This window comes from Trichechus manatus, unplaced genomic scaffold (assembly GCF_000243295.1).
Source record: "Trichechus manatus latirostris isolate Lorelei unplaced genomic scaffold, TriManLat1.0 scaffold00041, whole genome shotgun sequence".
In the NCBI taxonomy this organism is placed as follows: domain Eukaryota; kingdom Metazoa; phylum Chordata; class Mammalia; order Sirenia; family Trichechidae; genus Trichechus; species Trichechus manatus.
This window is the reverse complement of record NW_004443977.1, coordinates 4,083,351-4,108,646: the sequence shown is the minus strand read 5'-3', so window position 1 is coordinate 4,108,646 and position 25,296 is coordinate 4,083,351. Positions and strand designations below refer to the sequence as shown.

At 35.5% G+C, this 25,296-nt stretch overlaps 1 protein-coding gene across 22 annotated transcripts in view; it reads left to right on the top strand.

Moving 5' to 3' along the window:
* IKZF2 (IKAROS family zinc finger 2) overlaps positions 1-24,929 on the top strand; it is a 180,313-nt gene extending 155,384 nt beyond the window's left edge. For all 22 annotated transcript variants that reach the window (XM_023731257.1, XM_023731254.1, XM_023731250.1 and 19 more), the window contains 3 exons: positions 5,555-5,692; positions 14,682-14,825; positions 20,732-24,929. In XM_023731257.1, coding sequence (XP_023587025.1) covers positions 5,555-5,692; positions 14,682-14,825; positions 20,732-21,456 — 1,007 coding nt within the window. In that variant the 3' untranslated portion in view covers positions 21,457-24,929. The remainder of the gene's footprint in view (positions 1-5,554; positions 5,693-14,681; positions 14,826-20,731) is intronic.
* Positions 24,930-25,296: the final 367 nt, after the last annotated feature.

Here is a 25,296-nt window from a genome sequence, read left to right as displayed (position 1 = left end):
ATTGGATCCACAATCAACGCCCATGGAAACAGCAATCAAGAAATCAAACGACATATTGCATTGGGTAAATCTGCTGCAAAAGACCTCCTTAAAGTTTTTAAATCAAAGATGTCATTTTGAGGACTAAGGTGCGCCTGATCCAAGCCATGATATTTTCAGTCACCTCATGTGAAAGTGAAAGCTGAACTGTGAATAAGAAGGACCTAAGAACAAATGACTTTGAATTATGGTGTTGGCAAAGCATATTGAATCTATCATAGACTACTAGAAGAACAAACAAGTCTGTCTTGGAAAAAGCACAGCCAGAATGCTCTTTGGAAGCAAGGATGGCGAGACTTCGTCTCACATACTTTGGACACGTTATCAGGAGGGACCAATCCCTGGAGAAGGACATCATGATTGGTAAGTAGAGGGTCAGCGAAAAAGAGGAAGACCCTCAACAAGATAGATTGACACAGTGGCTTCAACAGTGGGCTCAAACATAACAAGGATTGCGAGGATGACGCAGGACTGGGCAGTGTTTTGTTCTGTTGTACATAGGGGCACTGTGAGTCTGAACTCATTCAACAGCACCTAACAAAAACAACAGTTTTTGTTTTTGCTTTCTAATGAGTTTGATATTTTTTATTTAAATACACTTTTATGTACTGTTTTTTCCTGGTGTTTTTGTCCTTCCTCTAAATTTTGTTATTTAATTTAAAAATTAATGTTTTTATATTATAAAACAAATGGAAATATTTGAATGGTTATGGAATGCAAGCTCTGTGAAAGCAGGAATACTGTCTGTCTGGTTCACTGCTATATCCACAGCACCTAGAACACAGTACTTGGAATATTCTAAATGCTCAATAAATACTTGTTAAATGAATGCTAAAGGAATTACATATCCTTGCTCAACACCTGGCAAATTCTATAAAATAACAGTAAAGTGCATTAATGCCATAAGTGTCTATTATATTATCATAGTACAGTGTTTCTCAGAGTTTGTCCATAGAAAAAATATTTACTTGGGAAATCCCTAGTTGTTAAAATGGAAAAATATTTCTATATTGAAAATAATTTGCGGAGACATGGGGTTAAACAGGTTTTGTTTGCTTGTTTTGTTATGTAAAGACCAAAAAGAACCTTTGATATGCTCATGTGCCTTGTGAACCTCTAAGAAATCCACGTTAAATATACTGTTACACAGACTTGTTTGAATATTAATATTCTCTCCCCACCACCATTGGTAAACTCTGCCTAGTGAGATAAAAATTATTTTACTGTAATAATTTTTGACAGATACATAATTATATCTGTTTGGTATAACAAAAGTTCTCTTTGAAAAATAGCTCACGTTTCAAGTGGGAATCTGTTTCCTTTTGAAAATATTCTCTTCCAACCTAAACATGTTATCAGAAAAATTTTAGAGCCATTAAGACTTCTCAAGATTTTAGAAAACTTTTTTCTGAAGACACAAAAATAGATGTAGATATTTCTCTAGTAAATCACAAAGGGGAAAAAACATCAAAAGATTTGCCCACATGAAAATTAAAAACCTTTAAACATTAAAATAATAATTTAAATACTTAAAAGAAATAAGTGAAAAGGTTATTAGCATTAATATATACAGAAATTGAGTAAATTGTTGAGAAATAGCAATCAGATCATAATTGATAAGTAGGCAAATGTATTTAATAGAGCATTTGAAAGGATGGCATACGAAGGGCTAATAAATATTTTTTGTTTAATGTTTATCACTATTGCAACTTTAAGAGAAATACGAATTGTATTGTCAAGAATAGAGGTTCCCAAACTTTCTTGCTTCATGTTGCCCTTAGTGTTCTAATTTTTTTTTCAATGTCTTTAGCCTAAAAAGAAATACCTAACAATTTCATGTATTTTAGGAATTAGGTTCAAACAACTTAGTAAAACTTAATAAATATTTCTGTCCTAACAATAGCCATTGGAAAAAATAATACACATACATTGAAAGCAGAATAATATTCTTATTTCATTCTTAAACAGCTACAGTATTTACTAATGGGAGTGTACACCTTGTTGGGCACTGCACAACTTCCCAAACCTTGGAATGAGGTTGAATACCTTCACCTTTATTTCCTGTTCCTCACTGATCTTCACGCAGTGCTTGCTGTGTATCACAGCAACCACTCAAACCCAGCTTTACAAAGATATGAAAAATACAAGAGGATGATACAGAAACGTTAAAAAGAGACTTATCTCTGAATATATTATTATGACTGATTTATTGGTGAATCTTTTTTTGAAATTTTTATATGGATGTATTGTTTTTGTGATTAGATAAAAACATTATTTAACCTATGAGAAAAAATATTAAAAGGATCTGGAAATTATGTCATTCAGGAAAACTACAGATATTAGTTCTTTCTGTGAACAAGGCACCATACTGAACTCTTTGGGAATAAAAAAGAGAAATTGCACATTGTTCCAATTTATCCAGGAGGTCACAATCTAATATAGGAAGTAAAATGAATGCATAATAACCACAAATAATACCAGATAGAATGTAATAAGTATCCTAAGCATGAGTGCCAATACAGTCAGGGTTATGCCAATCAAACTTCAGTTGGGAAGTTTGCTTTTGGTTGAACTGAGTTAGGGAGATTGGGAGTGGAAAGATGAGTAGGATTTCAAAAGGGATAAATTGTGTGAAGACATTCCAGAAGGAACCAAGGCTCAGAAGTATAAAAGCGCAAGATATTTTGGCCAGAGCCTTGGGTAGAAGATGGGATGTATGCTTTCAGGCTAGATTGTATAGGGTGCTGAATGCCAGGTTAAGAGATTTAGACTTTATTCAGTAGAAATTAGGGACCCTGGTGGTATAGTGGTTAAGAGCCAGGTCAGCAGTTCAAATCCACCAGCCACTCCTTGGAAACCCTATGAGGCAGTTTTACTCTGTCCTGTAGGGTCGTTATGAGTCAAAATTGTCTTGATGGCAACGGGTTTGGTTTTTTGTTTCAGAAGAAATTTAGAGTCTGGCTATCTTCTCCTTCTTCAGTTACCATCCTGAATGTTTCTACCTCAGACAGACCTTCCTGTCCAACCTCCTCAAACTAAATTAGATTCTCCACATTATATTAGCAGACTATGCTTTTGCTTTGTAGAACTTGACACAATTTTAATATATTGCTTGCATGTTTGTTAAATTTCTGTCTTCCTCATCAGACTGTCAGTTGCATGAGTAAAGGGACCTTTAGAATTTCATTTTCACTTTACGTTCCAGCCTCATCGTAGCACTGGTACATAGTAAGCTTTTAATAAATAGGTATTGAACAAATGAGAGAGGTAGGAGAATAAGGTGGAGGGACTTCCTTGGAGATATAATAGTTATGAGAGATGTCAAAGTCCAACATGTCACCCAGTATGTGGATTGCTGGGGTAGGATGGAGATGAAGGTTTGGGAAAATTGAGATTTGACTTTTAGAACAATTCTTGAAATTCTGGTTGAACTCATCGAGAACAAGGATCGGATACAGAGGAAGCAATGATGTTTTAAAATAAATAGATGACAAAATGAGAAGATCTAAAGTAAAGCAGATGGTATAGACCAATAAGATAATGAGTTGAAAGCAGTAAAAAGTATAGTCTTTTTCTCTTCATCAGGTGAGCAGAGAGTTTATAGAGGTTTGTGAGCCAAGGGGAGCTGAAGGAAACCATGTTTCCATTAAGTTGGGACGGTATAGAGATGGCTTATAGATATATAAGGAAGAAAGTATCAGAGGATATGTTCACAGTAAAGCAAGGGTATATTGTACAACACAATGCGACAGGACTAACACGGGAAGATGGGGAGATGACTGAACTATTTTACAGTGGGCTATTAACTACAGTTAAGTGCTTAGTGAATATTAATTAGCTAATTGACTTTTTCAGTCAGAATTCATCACTGTTTCTAGAGAAATAACCCAAAATTCAGTAATGGCAATAGCTAACAACAAAGACTTATGGTAATAACATAGGCCCATGTCTTAGATAGCACTTACGTGTAAATATATTTATATTATTTACACTCAGTGTTTTTGACTTAAAAATATTTTCTTGTGCTTTTTTATGCTCTCACATAGTGATATAAACACTACACATAGCTACCTGGTTTCTACTTCCCAGAAATTCTAGTTTCTGAAAAACAGAAAAAAGTTACTTTGTCTAGTATTTTAAAAAAATGACCAACCATGCCCTAAATGCCTTTTGTTTTTTAAGATGTTTACAAAATATTATGATTATGAAATAACTAATTTTAGTTTATGTGTACTGCAAATGGAGCCTCAAAACCGAAAAGGTTTTTTTGTTTTGTTTTGTTTTTTTACATCAGTGCGGTGAAACTTTTAGGCAGCTGTGAATACTTTGCCTTGTTATACTGTTTCAGTTCCTTCTGTGACCAGTGACATGGCACGGGTTTGTAAGGTGACTGGAGTTAGGGATGCTGTCTCTGGCCGTGAAAAAGAGTTGTCTGTTCGCTGAACAAAACTGAATGATTGCTATGGGAGTCAGGTGAGAGACTTTGGCCTGATTCTGTGCTTTACTACTGAGGTTTTGTCACAGACCACCTGGCACTTCGTGTTGTTCTGTATCCATTCAAAACCAAGAGTCAAAGTGCTCTGTGATAGTCATATGTGTAGTCATACATTAAAACATGCTGCTTTCCATAGAGGTGATTTTTTTTCCTCTTTAACCAGTTTTTTAAAGTTTGTTATGTGAGCATCATAGTATTTTGCCAGATGTACTGAGATAATGGCTCTCTAGCTGTTAGGGAATAGTTCATTCCCTGAATGTGAGATGTGTTGGAAAATATTACCATCATTGTGTAGCTAATTATGTTTGGGCTTAGGTAGTTATTGTTAATAATCCTGACTCAAAACACCAAGTAGGTTAATTCTTGGTATTTATAAGAGCAGTGCTGATGATGGAGAATACACTTAAATCTGCCACAAAGTTTTGCATGTGTGAATAGTTATTACCAAGGCGGAAAGAAAAAAGAAACTCTCTACGTTTATCTGTACTTTTTCTCATTACTTAGATTCTTTTTAGTGTTCTTGGTATCCATGAATAATCTCTTTTTATTAAACAATGACCTTTCAAGTTGTTGCATTTTGGTTTTCTTCAGTAAAATTCCCTGCCCTTACCCTCACCCCACCCCCTGCAAAAAGAAATCATTCTCATCTTGTATCTAGGACACTCCTAATTTGTCTTTTCAATGAGTCAAAGCTGAGAGATAAATGGTATAAGAGTAAATGTTAGTGTTACGAGTCAGATAATTTGAAGATCGATCATCATACCCTCATGGTCTGGGATACAGAGCATGAATTTGATTCAGTATTTCCTCTATCTCCAGAGGTATGATCTGCCTATCTTCTTGCTGTCTTTTAGTCCTGGTAGAAATTTATTATCTTTTCTTGCCTAAATCAGAATGTGAAGGAGGAAGAGTTCTAAGTCTAAAAAGCATATAAATACTCTCTCCAAAATGTCGAGTGTTGGCTGTTAATTATGCTTAGAATGAAGCTAACAGCATACTAACGTTGAGTTCTCCTCACAGTGGGTAAACCTCACAAGTGCAACTACTGTGGACGAAGCTACAAGCAGCGCAGTTCACTGGAGGAGCACAAGGAACGCTGCCACAACTATCTCCAGAATGTCAGCATGGAGGCTGCTGGGCAGGTCATGAGTCACCATGGTAGGTAGAAATGGCATTCACCATTTTTGTTCAGCCCTACCCTGCTTTTATGATGTTTTATGGATTAAATAGTTCCTTCCACTTTTCAAAAATGAAAATAAAATCTTATTCCATTTAAAACAGTTTTAGATCACATTAACTTTGTATGGGATTATCTTCGTATGCATTTTTAATGAATTGAACTTTGGGATACTTTGCAGACAAGCTATATTGAGTTCTTGTGATACTCCAGAATTATTTCTGATAACTTATATTTGATATTAGCATAAGACATGGTAGCCAACCTTGCATACAACAACTGGAGGTACTATGTTCTCTTTCATTAGCTGCACCAAACTGTTGAAGATAGTTCCACATAAGTCTATAGGTTTCCTGAAAGAATGAACTGATTATTTACATACTTTTTCATCTCTCTTTGGTTAAGTGATCAGTGATATAGTTTTAAAATTTCTCTAATCTCTCTTGGATTTATCTGTGAATTACTGATTTTGCTTTGTACAAGCATGGGAAACAACCTAGACTAAAATTATGCATCAACCCCATTTCCCTCCACAAAAATCAAACCTAAGCAAAACATCCTAATTGCAACCGTACACAGTGGCAGGTAGGAAGGCAGGCCCTAGGATTTATCAATTCATAATTCTCTATTCTTCAAAAATTAATTTTTGTAGATCAGCCTTATGCAGGAAATGTAATGTATTTGATTCATTAGATTTAGGGAGTCTGTCTTGTCCTATTAATTGTGTTTTTATATTGACTGATTTTATTATTCAAACAATACACACAAAAACGTTAACATTGGTACATTTACAGATTTTCTCAGTCAAGATAAAAAGGGTTTGGCCAATATTAAATAGTATATTTGGGGATTGTGATAGTTGCTTTTAAATTTATATCTATTCAGTGATTTATAGACATAGCCAGCTCAAGGATTATTTGTGAGTTTTTTTTTTTTTTTTTTTTTTTTTGGTTATTTGTTTGTTTAGGTTTTTATTTAAAAAAAAAAAATAGTACATACTGGGGAACTGTGTTTATTGGGCAGCTGGTGATTATTTGTTGTTGAATTGGGATTTTTTAAAAAATTAAGTATTTATTTTGTTATCCTAAATAGTGGAAACATGCCCTTGTATTGAGGACAGTTTATATAATTTTAATGATCAAATTGAATTCCAGTTTGTTTAAATTGAGTCCATTTATTTCTATATTGTTAACATTATTAACTAACATTTTTGAAAATCTATGTGTTACAAGTAAATTGGTATTGTAAGCATGCATTACCTGGACTTATGAGGGTAGCATAGGATGCAGAGCATAGAGGTTAAAATGGTGATCTTAGAGTCTAACAAACCTGGCTTGGCTATGTGACCTAGTGTGTCTGACTGTGTTAATCATAGGCTTCCTGTGAGAATTAAACATGACTGCGTGTGCAGTAAGTGCCCAATAAATGGTTTTTTTACTATTTTGTTTAAGGGCATTAAGTATTAAGAAACAATGAATTTACTATCCCCTACAAAGTTGTTTCTTTTTTTTTTTTTTAATTTTTTTTTTATTGTACTTTAGATGAAGGTTTACAGAATGAATAGTTTTTCATTAAACAGTCAGTACACATATTGTTTTATGACATTGGTTAACACCCCCACGACATGTCAACACTCTTCCCTTTTCGACCTTGGAGGACCTTTTTTTTTTTTTGGTGAAAATATACACAGCCAAATTTGCATGATTTCAAAAGTTTCTACATGTACAATTCAGTGACATCGATTATATTCTTCCAGTTGTGCTGCTGTTCTCACTATCCTTTTCCAAATTACTCCATCACCATTATCTTCAAAAGTTATGTTTCTTATCAGAATTAATATAGGCATTAGAGAAATTCTGGCCCTGCAAATTATTTGGCTTCCTTTATTTCTCTTGCACTTATTTAGAAACCTTTGAACTGCTAGTTATATTCACAAAAGATTTTCCGAGGTTTACAGAGGACTTTTTTTTAATCCTTTTACTATAGGAGAATTAGAATTTGGCTAGCATAAAGTTGCAAAGAGATGGTATATTAAAACAAAATATTTTCGTCAAAAATAAGTCCTACATATCATTTCCGTAGCAGGTCTAAGGAACTTGTCATGGGTTTCATTGCCTATCATGCTACTGTTTTGGTTTAAATTTTTGGTTTTAGGGTTAGTTTGAGGCAGAGAGCTGATGAAGGCTTGGAGGCATGCCAGAGCTTTCCAGATACACCTTGTGGCACCACTGCTAGTTTTTCCTTGTACTCTTTCCCATTTGATAGGATTATATATGTGCAAAGCCACTGATGAATTCATTTTTCCATTCACAGTTGATTATGGAACTCTGGTACATACATACATGAATAAGAAATAGAGTGTCTCCTGAAAGTATTTATAGTGTTACAGGGGACATAAGATATATGTAAATGATCATAATTAACATTTAACTGTTTAATGACAGATTAACCAATTAGAGAATAAGTGCAAACAAAAAAAAAAAATTAAAGGATGTATATTGGGGGTAGGGGAGGAAGGGAAAAAGACATGTCTTCTAAACAGCTAGGGCTTCAGCATCAATTTCCAATTCCCCATTTCCCACGTTGCTTAGCCTTTGATGGCATGAGTGGCCCTGAAGTTGGTACAGAGTGGGGAGAAGTGAGGAAAGAGACTGGGGTACCTGGTACAGCAGAGGGCAATGCCAAGGAATGGGGGAGTTAGGGCAGGTTTTGATATCATTTGTAGACCCAAAAATATATTCTTAAATATTGGACATACTTTTAACTACATAAATTCATATTAGTGCCATTTCACACTGTACTTTTTCTAGATATGTTACAGTAATACTTGGAAATTATTCTTAATTTCTTTTTCTATTTGTTAACATGATTAATGGGAAATTGCCTGTATGAGGTAGGAATTGATAACTGCCATAAAAGAGAAAAGTATGGTTAAAATGCTAATGGAGTTCATCATTAACCTTGTCTCAATAAGTTGGTGTGTATCTCCTTCTAAACTGAGCCACAATGAAATTCAAATTTATCGCCTTCCCTTTCTTCCTATCCTGCTACATCTTGCCTTTTTTTTCTTTCCCCCTCTTTTTTTTAGTGGTAGATATGGGGGTTGCCATTTCTGGTTGCCCTTATCTCCTTGAAACTAATTACCGTTCTTTTTTTTCCAGTATCTGGCATAGTTATATATCCTAGCCTCTCTTTCTTAAAACATATTATTTGCCATGTTGGCTCTTTTAGTGAAGAAATATCTAAAGTAAAAGAGGCATTCTTTCACTTCATTCAGGAAGCTTTTTTTTTTTTTTTTTTTTTTTGTCAACTTACTATGTGCCAGGTTCTGTGGAATGTTGTGGGATATAAAGATAAATAGATACAATTTCTTTTATAAATTTATGTTATTTTCTTGTAGGAAATACATACATTTTTTAAAAAGAGAAATAAAATGAAGCAAAAACCCTAATAAAGGCACGTATACAATTCTCCAAGATCAAGGATGTAGAAGTGATCTACCTATGTCTGAAGAAGTAAAAAATAGCTTCTTAGATCCTTCTTAGTGTTTGAACTGAGCATGAGGGATGAGTAAATGTTGCCTATATGGGGACAGGACACAGAGAATGTGCATTCCGAGTAGAGAAGTTGCCATCAGCAAAGGCTTTGAGGTATGAAAGAACATTAACAACTTCCTGAACATTGAGCATAGTTGGAGTTAAAGAAATGGTAGGAAATGAGACTGAAATAGTAGATTGTGATACAAAGGGAGAGCCTTCCATGCCAACCCAGTGCTTGAATTTCAGTGTGTAACTGATGGGGAGCCACTAGGATAATAATTTGTGTCTTCTAAAGAAAAATATCACCAGTTCAAAATATAGGATAGATGCTTGCCTGGAGAAGCAGGTAGTGAGAGAGAGACTAGAAGTGAGAATGCCAAGGAAAATATGAAAAGGCGGTGGTAGGACAAGAGACCAGGATGAAGCACTGAAGAGAGATTTTGGAGGTAGAAGAATAAGTTCTTAGTAAATGTTGATGTGGCTTTTGAGGGAAAGAGAGGCATTTCATGGCTCGTAGTTTTAGAAATAAAGCTAATATTGAATTGGATTTTATGGCAGATTATATTATTTGAAAGTTAGCTCTGTGCTGATTTTTCAAATGTTTTCAGCTTGAACAAACAGCTTCAAAAACCAAATTATGTAATTACCCTCCTTGCCCTAGCCTGAGGACAAAATGAAAGTGTGAACCAAAAGGTTGCCCAACTTTGAAGCAAGGATATATCTTCTTAAGTTTATACACTGATATTTGGGAAAGGGAAGTTCTTTATCCCATGTATGGAAGCCTATTTTCTTCTTTGACTTATTTCCATTGACTGGCATCATTTCCTTCATTAAATGATTCAGTGAATATCCATTGAATATTTGCTATTTATCTGACATCATATGAGGTACTAGAGACACAAAGGCAAATAAAAGGCATTCCCTGCTGGAAAGTTACTTACCAGCTATTGGAAGAAATAGGCAAGTAAACCAACAGTTAGAGCATTATGTGATCAGCATTGTAGGGTCATAGAGGAGGGACATCTAATCAGACTGGGTGTCCAAGAGGAATTTCCAGGGGAAGTTATATTTGCACTGAATTTGAAAGGCAAGTTAACTAGCTAAATAAGTGGAAAAGGTTGTTTCATGAAGAGAGAATAGCATGTATGAAGAAATGGAAGTCTAAAACAGCATGGTGGCTTAAGGACCTATAAGTAGCTTTGTATACTTGGAGTGAAGTTTATGAAGGAAGAGAAATTGGAAGTGATAAGATTTAAGAAATAGTCTGTAGGCAGAGCATGAAGGGCCTACTTATTGTGCTAAGCAAAAACTTTTTACTATATTCTGAAAAAAAATGATTATATTTGCATTTTATTGCTAGAAATGTGGGAGATAGAGTAGAGGGTGAAAGGAAGAGGCAAGAAAACTAATTAAGAGATTGTTGCGATGGTCAGGGTGGTCTTAAAAACCAAAAAACCAAACCCATTATAATACCTTCAAGTTGATTTCGACTCATAGCGACCCCGTAAGACAGAGTAGAACTGCCCCATAGATTTCCAAGGAGCAGCTAGCTGGTGGATTCGAACTGCTGACCTTTTGGTTAACAGCCTGAGCTCTTAACCACTATGCCACCAGGGCTCCAAGGTGGCCTTAGTAGCCTGGAATATACAGAAAAGTTATGAAATTGAGAGCAGCTACAGATGTAGACTCTAAAACCTGTGGTACCTCGATGTGTATATGTGGGGAGAGGTGATAGGGAGGAGGAGGGACAGAAGACTGAGTAACAGGAAGAAATTTAGGATATACCATTGATATCTATCTAGCTTAAATAACTGGGTACGTAGTGCCATTAACTGAGATGGGGATTAGGAAAACCAGAGACAGTCTGGGGAGGAAAATGGGTAGCTTGATTTTTTAACTCATTATGTTTTTGGTGCCTGTTAAACAGCCAAGTGCAACTGTCTAGGAGGAAATTGAGTATAGATCTTGCTCTTGTGAAGTAGATCTGGATAGGAAATAAAGGTGTGGGAGCCATCATTTTAAAGGTAGTAGACTGAATGTAATAGGTTTTAATAAGGTTATGTGGTGAGTATAGAGTGAGATATCCAGAAGGCCAAGGACACGCACATACAAAAGAAAAAGGTCCATGAAGATGAGTAAGAGCAGAGAGGGAAAATAGAAGACCTGATTTCACAAAAGCCAAAGCAAGTATCAAAACTGTCACACGCGGTCAGGGAGATAACTAAGATAACTGACAAGTTTTCTTTAGATTCAGCAACATGGAAAATGTTGGTGACAGTATAGAAGACATCTGTTGTTTTGGCTTGCCCAACATCCTTTCCCCTTCCTTTGTTAACGGGACTACCATTTTCCTTCAGAGAACTGTCTTTCTCCTGTTACAGTCATGGTAGAACTGTCAGTCCAGGTGCCCTGCCCCCTCCTGCCCAGGGGGTGGACATGTGACCTAATCTGGGTCCTTCAGACTATTTCTTCTTGGAATTTGAATTTTCAGTTCATTGTTTGGGAAAAATAGCTATGTTGGGAACACTTTTATGGTTCTGTTTTCATGGTTTATCGATATAAAGAGATAATGATATTATACAAGTATAAATAATTTTTTATCCTGGTTTTAACTTCAGAAATGAGATCAAAGAAGATATTTGGTTATGAAGCTTTCTCAAACAAGTAAAGTTGGCATATTGGTATATTTTTAGCCTAGCTAAATGCCTCACTATACTATAATGCATTATTGAATTAACTAGAGGACGTGTTGGTGTTTCAAGCAGTATATACCCAGAAACGTTTTGATAGGTTGCACCCAAATCCATGAAAGCCAAAAATTCAGATTAGTTACATAGTTGATAAAATGTATCAGATCTTTTCTCAATAGCAGACCTTATGAATATGTCAAACTTGTTTATAAAATGCCAACATTCAAATTACATCTACAAAGAAAAGTATAGCTGAGTGATTAAGAGTCCAGGTTCTGGGGCCAGACCACCTAGGCTCAATCCCTACATTCCCTACTAACTAGGTGTTAACACCAAGGAAATTATTTAACATGCCTGCATTTTAGTTTCCCCATATGTAAAATGAAGATAATAGTAGTATCTATCTCTTGGACTTGTTGAAAGGATTACTTGAATTATTAAATGTAAAGCCTTAAAACAGTGCTTAGCACATAATTAATGTCAGTTATTATTATTATTGTTATTGTTATTGCTGATCTGGTAAAAAACAGAATGAATTTTTGACATGTAGAGACCTGTTGTAAAGTAGAAGTTAGACTAGAGCTCTGCTGAAGTCAATATTTTCAGTTCACATGAGCTTCATTGAACTTGAGCCAAATATGAATTGAGTGGATGTGGTGTGGGGCAGTTCCCATACCCAGGTTTCGTTTTGAGTGTTAAATGTGTGCAAATATGAAAATTCAGGGTGAAACTTAAAGCAAAACTGCCAAATTTTAGGCTATTCATTTCAAAACTAATTAGTATATTCAATTTTGGGGCAAACCCTATTAACCGGTTTAGCAGTTTTTTAGCAAAATTTACACCACCAATTTTTTTTTCATTCTTTCAGTTTTGATCTTGGTTCATGACATATTTTCATCTTTGGACTGCAATTTTTTAGTTATTTAGTTATTTTTAATAGTGTAGTAAGTACCTGTGAATCCACCACCCAAGAGAAAGATTAAGGTTTTGACAGTAATCTATATCTAATTACGTGGTGCCCAGCCACCACTATGTCACCGTTCTACCCTGTCTCCCTTATCTGAATTCTATGGTAATCTTTCCTTTGCTTTTCTTTTTATATACACAGTTTTACTTTAACTGTATATTTTGTTAAAGTATATATATATATATATATGCATATGTATAATTTTTACTTGTTTATAAAAGAGTATATAATGCTCTATATAGTATCCTGAAGCTTACTTGTTCCACTTAATGATATCATAGATTATATCAGTGCAGAAAACGACCTAAGTGTTTCCTTGTTTCTGAATTTCATCTTAGATTTTTTCCCCAAATTTACATCTAATATTTGCAGAATCCCTTATTCATAGCCAAAGAACCTCTTATAAAATGCAGACTAAAGATTAAATTTTTCTGCCCATCCACCAGAATACAGTAGGTTAACCAAAACTTATATCGAAGATGAATTTCTTTAAACATGTCTAGTTTAGGAAAATATTTTTCTGATGCCACTTTCTATTTCTTCAAAATCAACAACATGTGTTGGTTATTAAATAGGTCACCTGCGTTGTGCACTGAGTTTTCTTAACTTTGCTCTCTTGCTTTCTCATGTTATTTTAGCATAAGCCAGCAGAATCCCCTTATAAAAAAAAAAATATACTGTTCTTCACACAGTGGGGATATCCTGTACAAATGAAGGGAGCAGAGTAAATCATTTTACATTGCATGCTGAATCCTAAGATATGAAACCCTCAGGTTACCAAACAGTACTGGCATAAGTACAGTTGGAACAAGCAATAATAATCAAGAAATAATAAATTACGGTTTTTCCTGTGAACACTGGTTTTAATCAACTGATCTGATCTTGTCTCGGATGTCACTTTATCCTTACTTAAATGTTCTTTGCCAGCATTTCCATTCAAACACAACTTTTCTAACTTGTTTTTCAATGCCACGAATGTCAATATCTAATATAGTAGGCCACAGCAACTTAGAAAAATGGGAGAAAGAGGGAGCAGCATTGGAGAGTTTATTTCAAATGAATTAGGGCAGTAGTTTAGTGAGCCAGTGTGCCGATTTGGATATGGATTCTCTTATCCTGCTGAAGAGCTCTTTTTAAAATAAATTACACCCATAAAGCTGCCACAGTTCACTATGCATAGACATGTTCAGAATTGGATCTCCTTCATGAAGGCTGCTTTGTGCAGGTATTTAAGCTACTGGCAATAGGGCTAACAGCTCATTCAGCTCCTCACATTGAAAATCTGCTGCAGGAAAATACCTAGGTGAAAAATCTGGTTAAATATCGTGCTGTTATTCTGTGTGTCTGTTTAAGCTTTCCTGCAAAACAAGTTGACTTTCTTAAATTGTTTTAGAAAAATAAACTCCAAAAGCCTGAAGAATAGTATAGTCTTAGTACTACTGATTTTAATCAATGTAAAAAAACTCTTTCAGAGGAATAAGATGAGAAACAAGATAAACACATTTGCTGCCAATAGAAGCAACAGTTTATATCATTGATTTGAGAGAGACTTGGATAAAAGCAAATCCTGTGTGTGTGTGTGTGTGTGTGTGTGTGTATGTGTATAAAATTAGAGAGTATACTTTCACACTAGAGGTATTCTTTCTACTTGCTTTTATTCAAGCCTACTAGCTTAACGTTTGTGTGACACATATTCAGATGGCAAATTCAGCTATATGTCTTTCAAAATGTTGAAGGAATTATCAGATTGCATTTTTTGTATGGTTTTATTTAGTACCTCCTATGGAAGATTGTAAGGAACAAGAGCCTATTATGGACAACAATATTTCTCTGGTGCCTTTTGAGAGACCTGCTGTCATAGAGAAGCTCACGGGGAATATGGGAAAACGTAAAAGCTCCACTCCACAAAAGTTTGTGGGTAAGCGTTAAAAATGCTTTTATTTCTTTAAAAGGTAATTTTAATGAGCAAAGGCATCTTCCCACATCTTAGAAAAATATAGGATGTATTTCAGTTCATGAAATAAATACCAGTCTCTTTTCTCCATTATTCTTCTTCTCTCCATGCCAGTCCGTGTGCACCATACTCACACTCACACACACACACACACACACACACACACACACACACACACACACAGGCGTATGGGCCTAAGAAAGAGAAATAAAGGGAGGGACTGATAGTAATAACTCACTATCTCACAATGAAATGAAATGTAAGCTGAAATGGCATGTGAATATTAAATGTTAGTTAATTTATTTTAGAAATTATAAAGATTTATGGGAAATGGTATGGCCCATCACAGTGGTTAACCCAAAGCTGCTAAGCCAAAGGTCGGCAGTTCTAACCCACCAGACGCTACTCGGGAGAAAGATACGGCAGTCAGCTTCTGTAAAGATTACAGCCGTGGAAACACTATGGGGCAATTCTCTGTCCTACAGGGTCGCTATAAGTCAGAATCCGCTCATCAACAACGGGTTTTCTTTTTTTTTTTTTATTGGTCAGTTTAGTACTCTGTTTTAAAATTTTCATTCACATCAGGTTTTTAACTGTTTTCTTTATGTGATCTTTTAGTATTTGGTCTGGAGTGAAGAGAACTAATCATAATTTTTTTTTTCAAAATTCAACATTAGATTAGAAATATTATACAATTCACATACAAAATGTTTCGTGTATGGATTTATAGGTTCTACTTTGTTTTCATCCAGACTAATGGTTTTGAACTGAAAAGATTAAACATTACATATTTAGACTTTCCTTTTTCATTTCCAAGCTCTTAAATAGAGCAACTTAGTCTTTAATATACTCAGACTTAGCATTATTCTAATTGCATGCTGTAAGTAATAAAGTGTTTAGGATACAAAAAGCATCTAACCTTAAAAAAAAAAGTATGAATAATAGAGACTCAGTATAAAGAGTTATCATTTATTACATATATAAATATCTATTCTTTTAGACTTTATATAAGACATAAAAAGAGGAGATAAAAATATTCCAAAGAACACTGTGGCACATTCTGACATGGGTTGAATGGTGACTGGGGAAAAATCTTTTCTTCGGTTATTTCAGGGAAGGAAGAGTAAAGAATTTCTCTTACTTTAGTAAACACTTTGAGAGAGTTTCCTTTCAATCCAAAGTTGAAGAACTAACAAATCACCGAAATAATCACTTTAAGAGTAGTTAGAGGGGTTAATGACATAGATCACTGAAAGAAGGATAAAGGGGGATTCTAAGGACAATAGTTTATACTAGGTCAGTTTAAGACTCCTGGGATTATACTCAAAGGCCTGCATTGGTCTCTAGGTAATTTACTTCTCTCCCCTCCCTCCCTCCCTCACTTCCTTTCTTCCTTCCTCTCTCTCTCTATTGTTCTTTATGTCTTTCTGCCGGTTCAGTTATTTTAAAACTGTATTTACTTGATGGAAGTCCATTAAATGCCTGTATCTCAACTAAACATTGAGAAAATGTGAAATACATTGTCATCATTCTTCTGTCTTCTCAATTTATAAAGTTCTGCTCTTTGGAATATTTTCGTCATGTTTCCTATGATTTAGAGGTGCTAATCTCAGTTTGATTTGATTACATTTCTTAGAAAAGTATGAACAATGTTTTAAAATCACAATATGATTTTAAATATGACCCTAAATTTTTATTAAGAAATTGAGGTACTTTTCCTTTATTTGGACTCCACATTCTAATAGTAATATATAATAAGCAACAGATTCAGTAACAATTTCTGTGATGACTTTTGAAATAAAAATTTGAGCATTCAACACTTATTGTAAATTCCTTTTTGCCATGTCCCTCAGATAAATGCTGTTCTTTTACCTCATCAAGCTCTCCAGGCAAATGCTCCCTGAACGATTTGTATCACTGTTGTCCTCCCCGTGTCTTTTCCTGTGCAGCTTACATTTCATTGTTAATTGCTTTTACCTTTCTTGCCAATATTCTTGACTCCTTGCCTTGTTGTTCTATCATCTTCTCCTGGCAAAACCCCACTCTCCAGTGAATTAGACCAAGTGGCTTCTTCATATCTACATCTCAGTGCTTAGTGCTTTTAAGAAAAAAAAAAATCCTATAGCCTTACCAATTTATGTCACTCTATATAAATGAATAAATGGTCTTAAATATCATTTGGCCCATTCATACTATCTAGTATTACATCTTTAATCCATCCTTGAACAGTCATCTCTCCTAACTCTCCATTCTGCCCATTTCAGACCTTCTCTATTCTTCTTAAACATGGTATCTGACTCCTTGATGACCGTATATCTAGATTTGTCCAGGGAGGGGGGGAACACTGGTTGAAAATGATTTCAATTTTCAGTATACTATCACCAAATCCATAAGATTATGTGCATCCACATGGATACGTTCTTCCTTTCTCCTTATTTCAATAGAAGCATCCTTTTTCTGATTAAGATGAATTATTCTGAAGTTCTCCTTTATTGTCCCCTCAAATACCTCACACTATTACTTTTCCTCTTTCTCACTTATGTCTTCAACTTCTCCCATCTGTTAGCATTTTTCTATCAGCAGTTAATGTGATATACTCTTATCATTGAAAACAAAAATCCTGTTTCAAACCCAGGTCTCCTTCCAGCTACTATCTGATCTCTCCCTCTCTTCAAAGATGGAGTTGTTGAAAGAATTCTCTATGCTTGATTATCATCATTTCTTTCTTTCTACTCATTCCCCATTCCATGTAACCTGACCTTCTTCCTCATGTTCCACCTCTTGTGGAGATCATCACTGGCTTCCATATTGCCAATATCCAGTAGGCAGTTTTTAGGCTATACCTTATAGAACACGTAAACAGCATTTATCATTATTGAGTAGTCCTTTTCTGTTGAAAAACTCTTTCCTCAGTTTCTATGACATTGGTATTTCTTGCATTTCCTCCAGCTTCTCTGACTATTGCTTCTCAGTCCTCTTTAACAGCTATGCAAATGGGTCAAAAATACTAATGAGGCACCTAATCATACACCTAAATATTTTAATATTATAAGTTAAGTTGAAAAACTGTTAAAATATGTTTAACCTCCTAACTTGGAAGACAGGCTTCAAATATAGAATTCTCAGATTTCTTGAAATTCCACACCAAAACTTGATAGTATGTGCAGAACCACCCGTTGCTCTGCAGGCCAGTCCCCTCTTTTCCCACTTCTGGTTCTGTCTAGTATTAAAAGGGGTCCTCACGCACACGTGTGTGGAAGCTCCAGTCTGCACATCCAAGTACTTTGCACACTGTACCCACATAAACACACATAAAAGGCTGTGCTTTGGCCACTCCTCAGGCCTAGCGGTGCACATACCAGCAGTGCATTTGGTATACAAGAGGATGGACCCTATAAAGAGACCTATGCAGGCCCTGGAAGCAAGCTCAGAGCCTGTGGGCAAGGAATTCTGTGGTCCTGGGTTCCCATAGTGTTGTCTGGAGGAGGGGAAGGTGAGCTCTAAATAGCCATGTCCCTTGGCCCCATAGGCTCCTCATTTTATAAGGAGGTAGGCCCCTGGCTCTCTGAACATGGGGCCCAGGGCAGGAGCCCCTCTTGCCCTGGTCTGTGGGTGGGCATAAAAATCTTGGTGTTCTTCCAGGTTCTATTTTTGTGCTGTTTTCTTCACACTTTACCTATGCCTGGGTGATACCATCTATTCCCATAGCTTCAGAAGTTACTTTCTATCAACTAATAACTCTTATATCTACATCTTGAGCCCAGATCTCTCTCCTGAGTTTGAGACCGTATCTAAGTACTTTCTAGACATGACTATCACTCATGGTCTTCCTCAAACATAACTCATCATCTTTTCTATCTCATTGCTATCCATGCTGTTTCCTAGGCCAGAAACCTGAACTTCCTTTAACTCTTTTCTCTGTCTCATTCTCTGTGTCGAGATAATTACCAAGTCCTAGCAATTGTAACTTTCTCTCCATTCCATTGACTTTGCTCCATCTCCACGGCCACTACACTAGTTAAGGCCACTGTGATCACTGTTGCAAAAACTTCCTAACCACTTTTGCTAAATGAATAATTAATCAAGAGACTTCCCTGTTTAAAACTCTTCAGTCCTGTAGCTCTCAGGATTAAATGGAAATTCTTTGGTTATTGAATGAAGTCCTATATTGTCTGACCCCTTATTTCTCACTGTTTTCAACTTTTAATATTTTTGAAGCATAAGTAATTCCTTGAAAAAGTCATGCCCTCCTGCCTCTGAGCCTCCCTAGCAGCTGCCACAGCGCCATGTTCTTTTACCTGGCTAACATGTACCATTAAATTCCTACGTCTGATGCTACTTCCTTCAAGAAGTCTTCCTTTCCTTCCCTAGTAGGAGTTAAGTTTTCCTCTTATTTGACCCCATAGCAAGCATCACATTGTATTGTAAATGATCCCTAAATTGCTGTCACTCCCTCTAAACTGTAAGCCCTTTGAGAACATAAATCAGGTTTGTCTAGCTTAACTTTGAAACTCTTTACGCTGAAATATCTTAATTCAGATGCTATGAGATAATTTCTGATCATTTTTTTTCTTCCGTTTTTATTTCTCATGATCATTACTCTGATCCCACTTTGAGGCCCTTTCTTTAAGTCTGAAATAATGCTAACTACACAAAAGTGCTTTTCCAGAGTGTAGTTCTGTGGATCAACACTCCCGATCAACATTACAAGTTAAACATCCTTCCAAAACAACATAGTTAACATTTGTAAGAAGTCCACATATATTTCTATTTTTAAAAAACATTTATCTGTGAAGTTTACCCTTCAAAGGAACTAGTTGGAAACCACAATGTTTTAGTGACAAAATTTTAAAAAGTTGAAGTATTCTGTCCAAAAATGGCAATATTTGAAGGAGAAAAATCAATTACTCCTTCTGTTTTAAGCACCAAAAATCTTTTATAGTTAATACTCAGATATTTCTGTTGTAGTAAAGTTAGATGTATTGAAGTAAATATTAAAGAGAAAACTGTAAACATCTTTCAATCAAGGAAAAAAATGACAAATTTACAATGAGTGCACATACCAGCACCATCACATATAAAAATGAATAGTTATCAGATTCAAGATGCAAAACAAAGAAAAAGGAGATTTTCCAAGCTTATGAGCAAGTACTTTTGGAAATAATTTCTAATTTTATTTTTAAATAACCCTAAGTTTCATTCAATGTACCAAGCAATACGACTTTTTAAAGTATTTTAATAATAATACTTTTGAGATTCTCTAGAATGACACATATTGCCTCTATAATTTTTTTTTTTTCTAGTATGGAAGCTAAATCAGCTAAATCAACCCTATCTAACAGTGAGTCGCTATGAGTTAGAATCAACTCCATGGCAACGGGTTTGTTTTTTTTTTTTTTTGTAACAGTGAGGTGGCAGACTATATAAGCATATCACTCTTGCTTTTATGATCTTTGTAGCTTGGTCACTCATTTTCAAAGTATGCAAAAACAAGCGTAGTCCCTGACTTATTTTTACCTGGTCATTCTTTCTCCTGTAGCTCCTGAGTTCTAGACAAGTGGAGATTTTAATAGAGAATGAAAATAAGATGATAACACACTCAACCGTACCTGTCAGGCTAGATGCATTCTCATGATGGCATTAACAAGCACAAATGGCTTGTGAAATTTTTGTGACTAATCCTTTTTGTATGTGAGATGTATTTTGTGTTTCTCAGCAGAATTAAAGAGCCCAAATGCTTGATCTGAAGAATAAGATATACCACATTATGGAAAATGGAGGGTGATTAACTTTGTATACTTCTTATATTTTTAATGCAATCACTTATTTTGCTGTATTCTTTTTTTTTTTTTTCCTCCTTCCCCTTTCAGGGGAAAAGCTCATGCGATTCAGCTACCCTGATATTCACTTTGATATGAACTTAACATATGAGAAGGAGGCTGAGCTGATGCAGTCTCATATGATGGACCAAGCCATCAACAATGCAATCACCTACCTTGGAGCTGAGGCCCTTCACCCTCTGATGCAGCACCCGTCAAGCACAATCGCTGAGGTGGCCCCAGTTATAAGCTCAGCTTATACTCAGGTCTATCATCCAAATAGGATAGAAAGGCCCATTAGCAGGGAAACCTCTGATAGTCATGAAAACAACATGGATGGCCCTATCTCTCTCATCAGACCAAAGAGTCGACCCCAGGAAAGAGAGGCGTCTCCCAGCAATAGCTGCCTGGATTCTTCTGACTCAGAAAGCAGCCATGATGACCGCCAGTCCTACCAAGGAAATCCTGCCTTAAATCCCAAGAGGAAACAAAGCCCAGCTTACATGAAGGAGGATGTCAAAGCTTTGGATACCTCCAAGGCTCCTAAGGGCTCTCTGAAGGACATCTACAAGGTCTTTAATGGAGAAGGAGAACAGATTAGGGCCTTCAAATGTGAGCACTGCCGAGTCCTTTTCCTAGACCATGTCATGTACACCATTCACATGGGTTGCCATGGCTACCGGGACCCACTGGAATGCAACATCTGTGGCTATAGAAGCCAGGACCGTTACGAGTTTTCATCACACATTGTTCGAGGGGAGCACACATTCCACTAGGCCTTTTCATTCCAAAGGGGACCCCTATGAAGTAAAGAACTGCACATGAAGAAATACTGCACTTACAATCCCACCTTCCCTCAGATCTTGACATACCTTTTTTTTTTAGTATTACTGTCAGTAATTCTTATTTTGTGGACGCAGTGTCATTTGCTCTGCCTAATTACAGTAAGGAAGAAACAGAAGAGTGAAGGGACGGGATATTGTTTCTTGATAACTTGGCTTGTTTATTTTGTGAGAATTTAAGAGCAGTTCATTTCTGCCACACATAGATACAAGGTGTATCACACTTTGAAAAATCACTTGATTCTTATAGATTGACCTAAGAGATCCTAATTTGCCACTGATATTCAGGATTATGATTGAAAACAGGAAAGTTCAGAGTTTTCTTGGTAACAATTTTGCAGTTTAAAATGGTATAAGTAATTTTACTCTTCAAAGAAGAATTTGTTTCAAAATGTAAACCATTTTTTTCTCTCTCTCTCTCTAGAGATCATGGAACACAAATCAAACACATTGTTATTTTCAGTGACAACTCCTAGGATGAGTTGTTTCTGTGGGTTCTATGTTTACTTCCCCTATGGAATTTATAATACAGTATGCTATACACTGTACCATCTAGCAAAACTTTTAAAGTACAGGTAGTTAAGGACAACCTACAATACATCTGAGGTCCTGTGATCTTATTTTTCTAAACTTAAGCACTGTTTTTCCATAGTTTTGATGACTGGCATTTTATAGACACCCTGGCAGCCTTACTTTTAACACCTTTAATGAATAGTATTTTTTATCTAGTTTTCAGAATAACATATGGTCTAAGAGTGGCTAAGAGGCAGGCAGTAGTTTTCAGGTGGGACTTCTACCTTTCAAAAATTTGTCTGGAAAGTTTTGTGTTTTTTTTTTTAAAGTTGTAATGTAATGGCAGTATATTATACATATTTGTGTCTAAAAGTATGCTTATGATTGTCACTTTATCAGCATTTAATCAGTGTTAACCAGTCAGCAGAAAAATATAATTAGGCTAACAGTAGGGGGAAGAAACCACTTAGAAATTCTTTTTCTGGTATTTCTCTTTTCACTGGTTTTTTCAAGCTGTGACTACCCAGTGTTCTGTCCATAGTGCATTCATCTTTTACTCTTTGAGTAGAAGGTCTTTAAAAATCTTGCTATAGGCTGTTTCTAACAAAATATCCTTGGAACAATTGCTAATTTGACCTGAATGTGGTAACTTGAACCCTGTAAGGTTATTGAACGAGGGCTATTTATTGTAGTATTTCTTCGGTAGTGATATTTACCACTTTTGGTGCAAGGAAAATTAAACTTCTTTGTCACCTGTACATTGGACTGCAGATAAAAAAGAAAAACAAACAAGTTTACTTTATCCTTCTTAGAATCCAGAATGTGACTGAACCTCCAAGTGAGAGTGACTGTGCCCTGTACATTTTTCTATTTCAAAACCATTCATCTATATATAATTCCTTGTCAGAAGTTAATCTTGGTTCCTTAGTGCAAAATTTTTCTTCTTTTAATCCATACATGACATATGGATGAATCCATATTTCATGTGCAGATTTTAATTTCACTTACATGGGTGCTCTGTTTATCTTTACAGTCCAGCAGTGTTAGAGGGGAGAAACTGAGTGATACCAATTGAACTCATTTTGGGGGAGGCACAATTGGAAGGCATGTGTTTAGGGAGCACAGGCATGTCTGTTACTGGATTATCTGGTATCCATCTGTGAATACTGAAATTTTGTTAAGCAATCAATTAAGTAACTGATAACTGCTCTAGAACTCATTAATTAGGATGCTGAAACTATGTTTCTTTATACAGTATGATGTGAGCATTATCAAGATTTGAGACTGTGGACAGATAAGCAAATCTGGCTCCATTACTGCTCATAACTTGTCTTCTAGTTCACCATCTGCTTATTTAATCAACTTCTAAGCACTAGAACTAGGCAAAAATCAGCTCTCTCTTATTTGAGTTTCTAGTCCTTGTCATTTTTTTTGAGACATAACTATTAATTTAAATCTTAAGAGAATGCACCAAAAGAGATACATGAGATGTATTAAACAGAATATCAACTATTACTTTTTTTTTTCTGCATGCCATAGTATATTTGAACATACAATTTATTCAGTGGTAAACTATGTCTTTCACAATCTCTCATCCCCAACCACCCTCTCACCATTCCCAAATAATAGATTTTTTTTTTCCCTTTTGAAGGAAGGTAAATAATTTTAAGGTCAGTGATTTCAGTGACAGTCAATATGTTCATAAATTTGGCTATGTGTGAATTTTTGCTGGCATCAGTCTCTGAATTCCTGCTTTACTCACCCCCCACCCCCAACCCCCACTATATGAACAGTTATGTACCTACCTGCCCTGGGGTGAGACGGAGTGTGGTTGGACCTAAAGAGTTGGGTAGTACCTCTATGAAAACAGTACAAATTGCTCTCCTTTTCTGATTTCATCTTTTTAGGACTTTTTTTTTTACTAAAGAGAGTTAATGTTTGTGAGAGTGTATTCGCTCCAGGTATATACTTGTATTTTCTTACCTTCTGTGATATGAGGATCAGAAAGAGGTAGAGATGGCTCAGGGTGTGGCAGGGAGGGACAAATGAGGACAAGGTCAATTCAAAGGTATAGGTTAGAAGAAATTTTGTGGACATAGTGCTTTCTGAGAAACTCTAGATGGCTGTATTTGCATGCTTTTTCTTCCCCCTCCCAAAAATAGACAAGGTAATAACACCTAAAAATAGATATGAGGGTCAGACACTAAATAAATCAAGTTGTACATAACAGTTGTATGCCCAGTTTATTTAGGTGAGAATTTATGTTACAGGAAGTCTTTGAGGGGCATGAAAATGGGTTATCTTCTGTATTTTCCAGTTTGGCAAAAATTCAGAAATTCATCACATTGGTTTGCCCTAATTTTGCCCAGAATATTATTTCTGACTCTTGTCGGAATAGAGGCATGCCGCTCTTTCTCTAGTATAGTGATTAATCACTTTAAAAAAGTCATTCTAATTGGCTTTTTGAAACAGTGAAAGTGACCTGTAGGCAGATTGGAAGAGATTTCAAATTCCTAAAAAGAAACATTCCATTGAGAATTTTCTGGAGGGACAAAATGGGAGAATGAGACTGGGATTTATACTTAGCTACAAAATACAGTGCCCCTCCTACATACGTAAATACAAGCAATTGCATTTATGAATCACAGTGTGTGTGTATATATATATACACACACATATATGTACATTTTTTAAAGAAAACTTAAGAAGCAATTACAGTGATCAGATGTGTGCAAGAGCATATAGAGAGTTAAAATTATAGTTAACACCTGAGCAATTTAGTGGGTTTACTTTACCAAGTTGTATTAACAAATACTAAAGAAGTTCTTAGTGTGTCTTTATTATTAAATCCCGGGTCTTCAGAATCCTTCCAGAACAAAACAAAACAAGCCAACAAAAAAAGATTTTAAGCTGATTTAATATAACCTGCAGCTCAATAGAAGTATAAACTCCTATTTAAGTAAGAACAAAGAGACCGGAAATAAAAATTTTCAACCTTTACTTGTTGGTGAAGAATATCATAGTAAGGTTGATAGTTTTTTTTTTTTTCTTTATTTATAGATGTCGTGTCTCAGTTGTACATCTCACAAAACCTTGCAGTCTTTATGATATATTTTATAAATATTTAACAAAATTTACATCAGAGAAGGACATGAAAGTTATTTTACTTATTTTCCAAATCTTATTTTATTCTGTCTCCAAAATAATCCCTTATGGCAGAAAAAAGAGCAGGAGAGACTAGAAAAATATAAAACAAAAAGC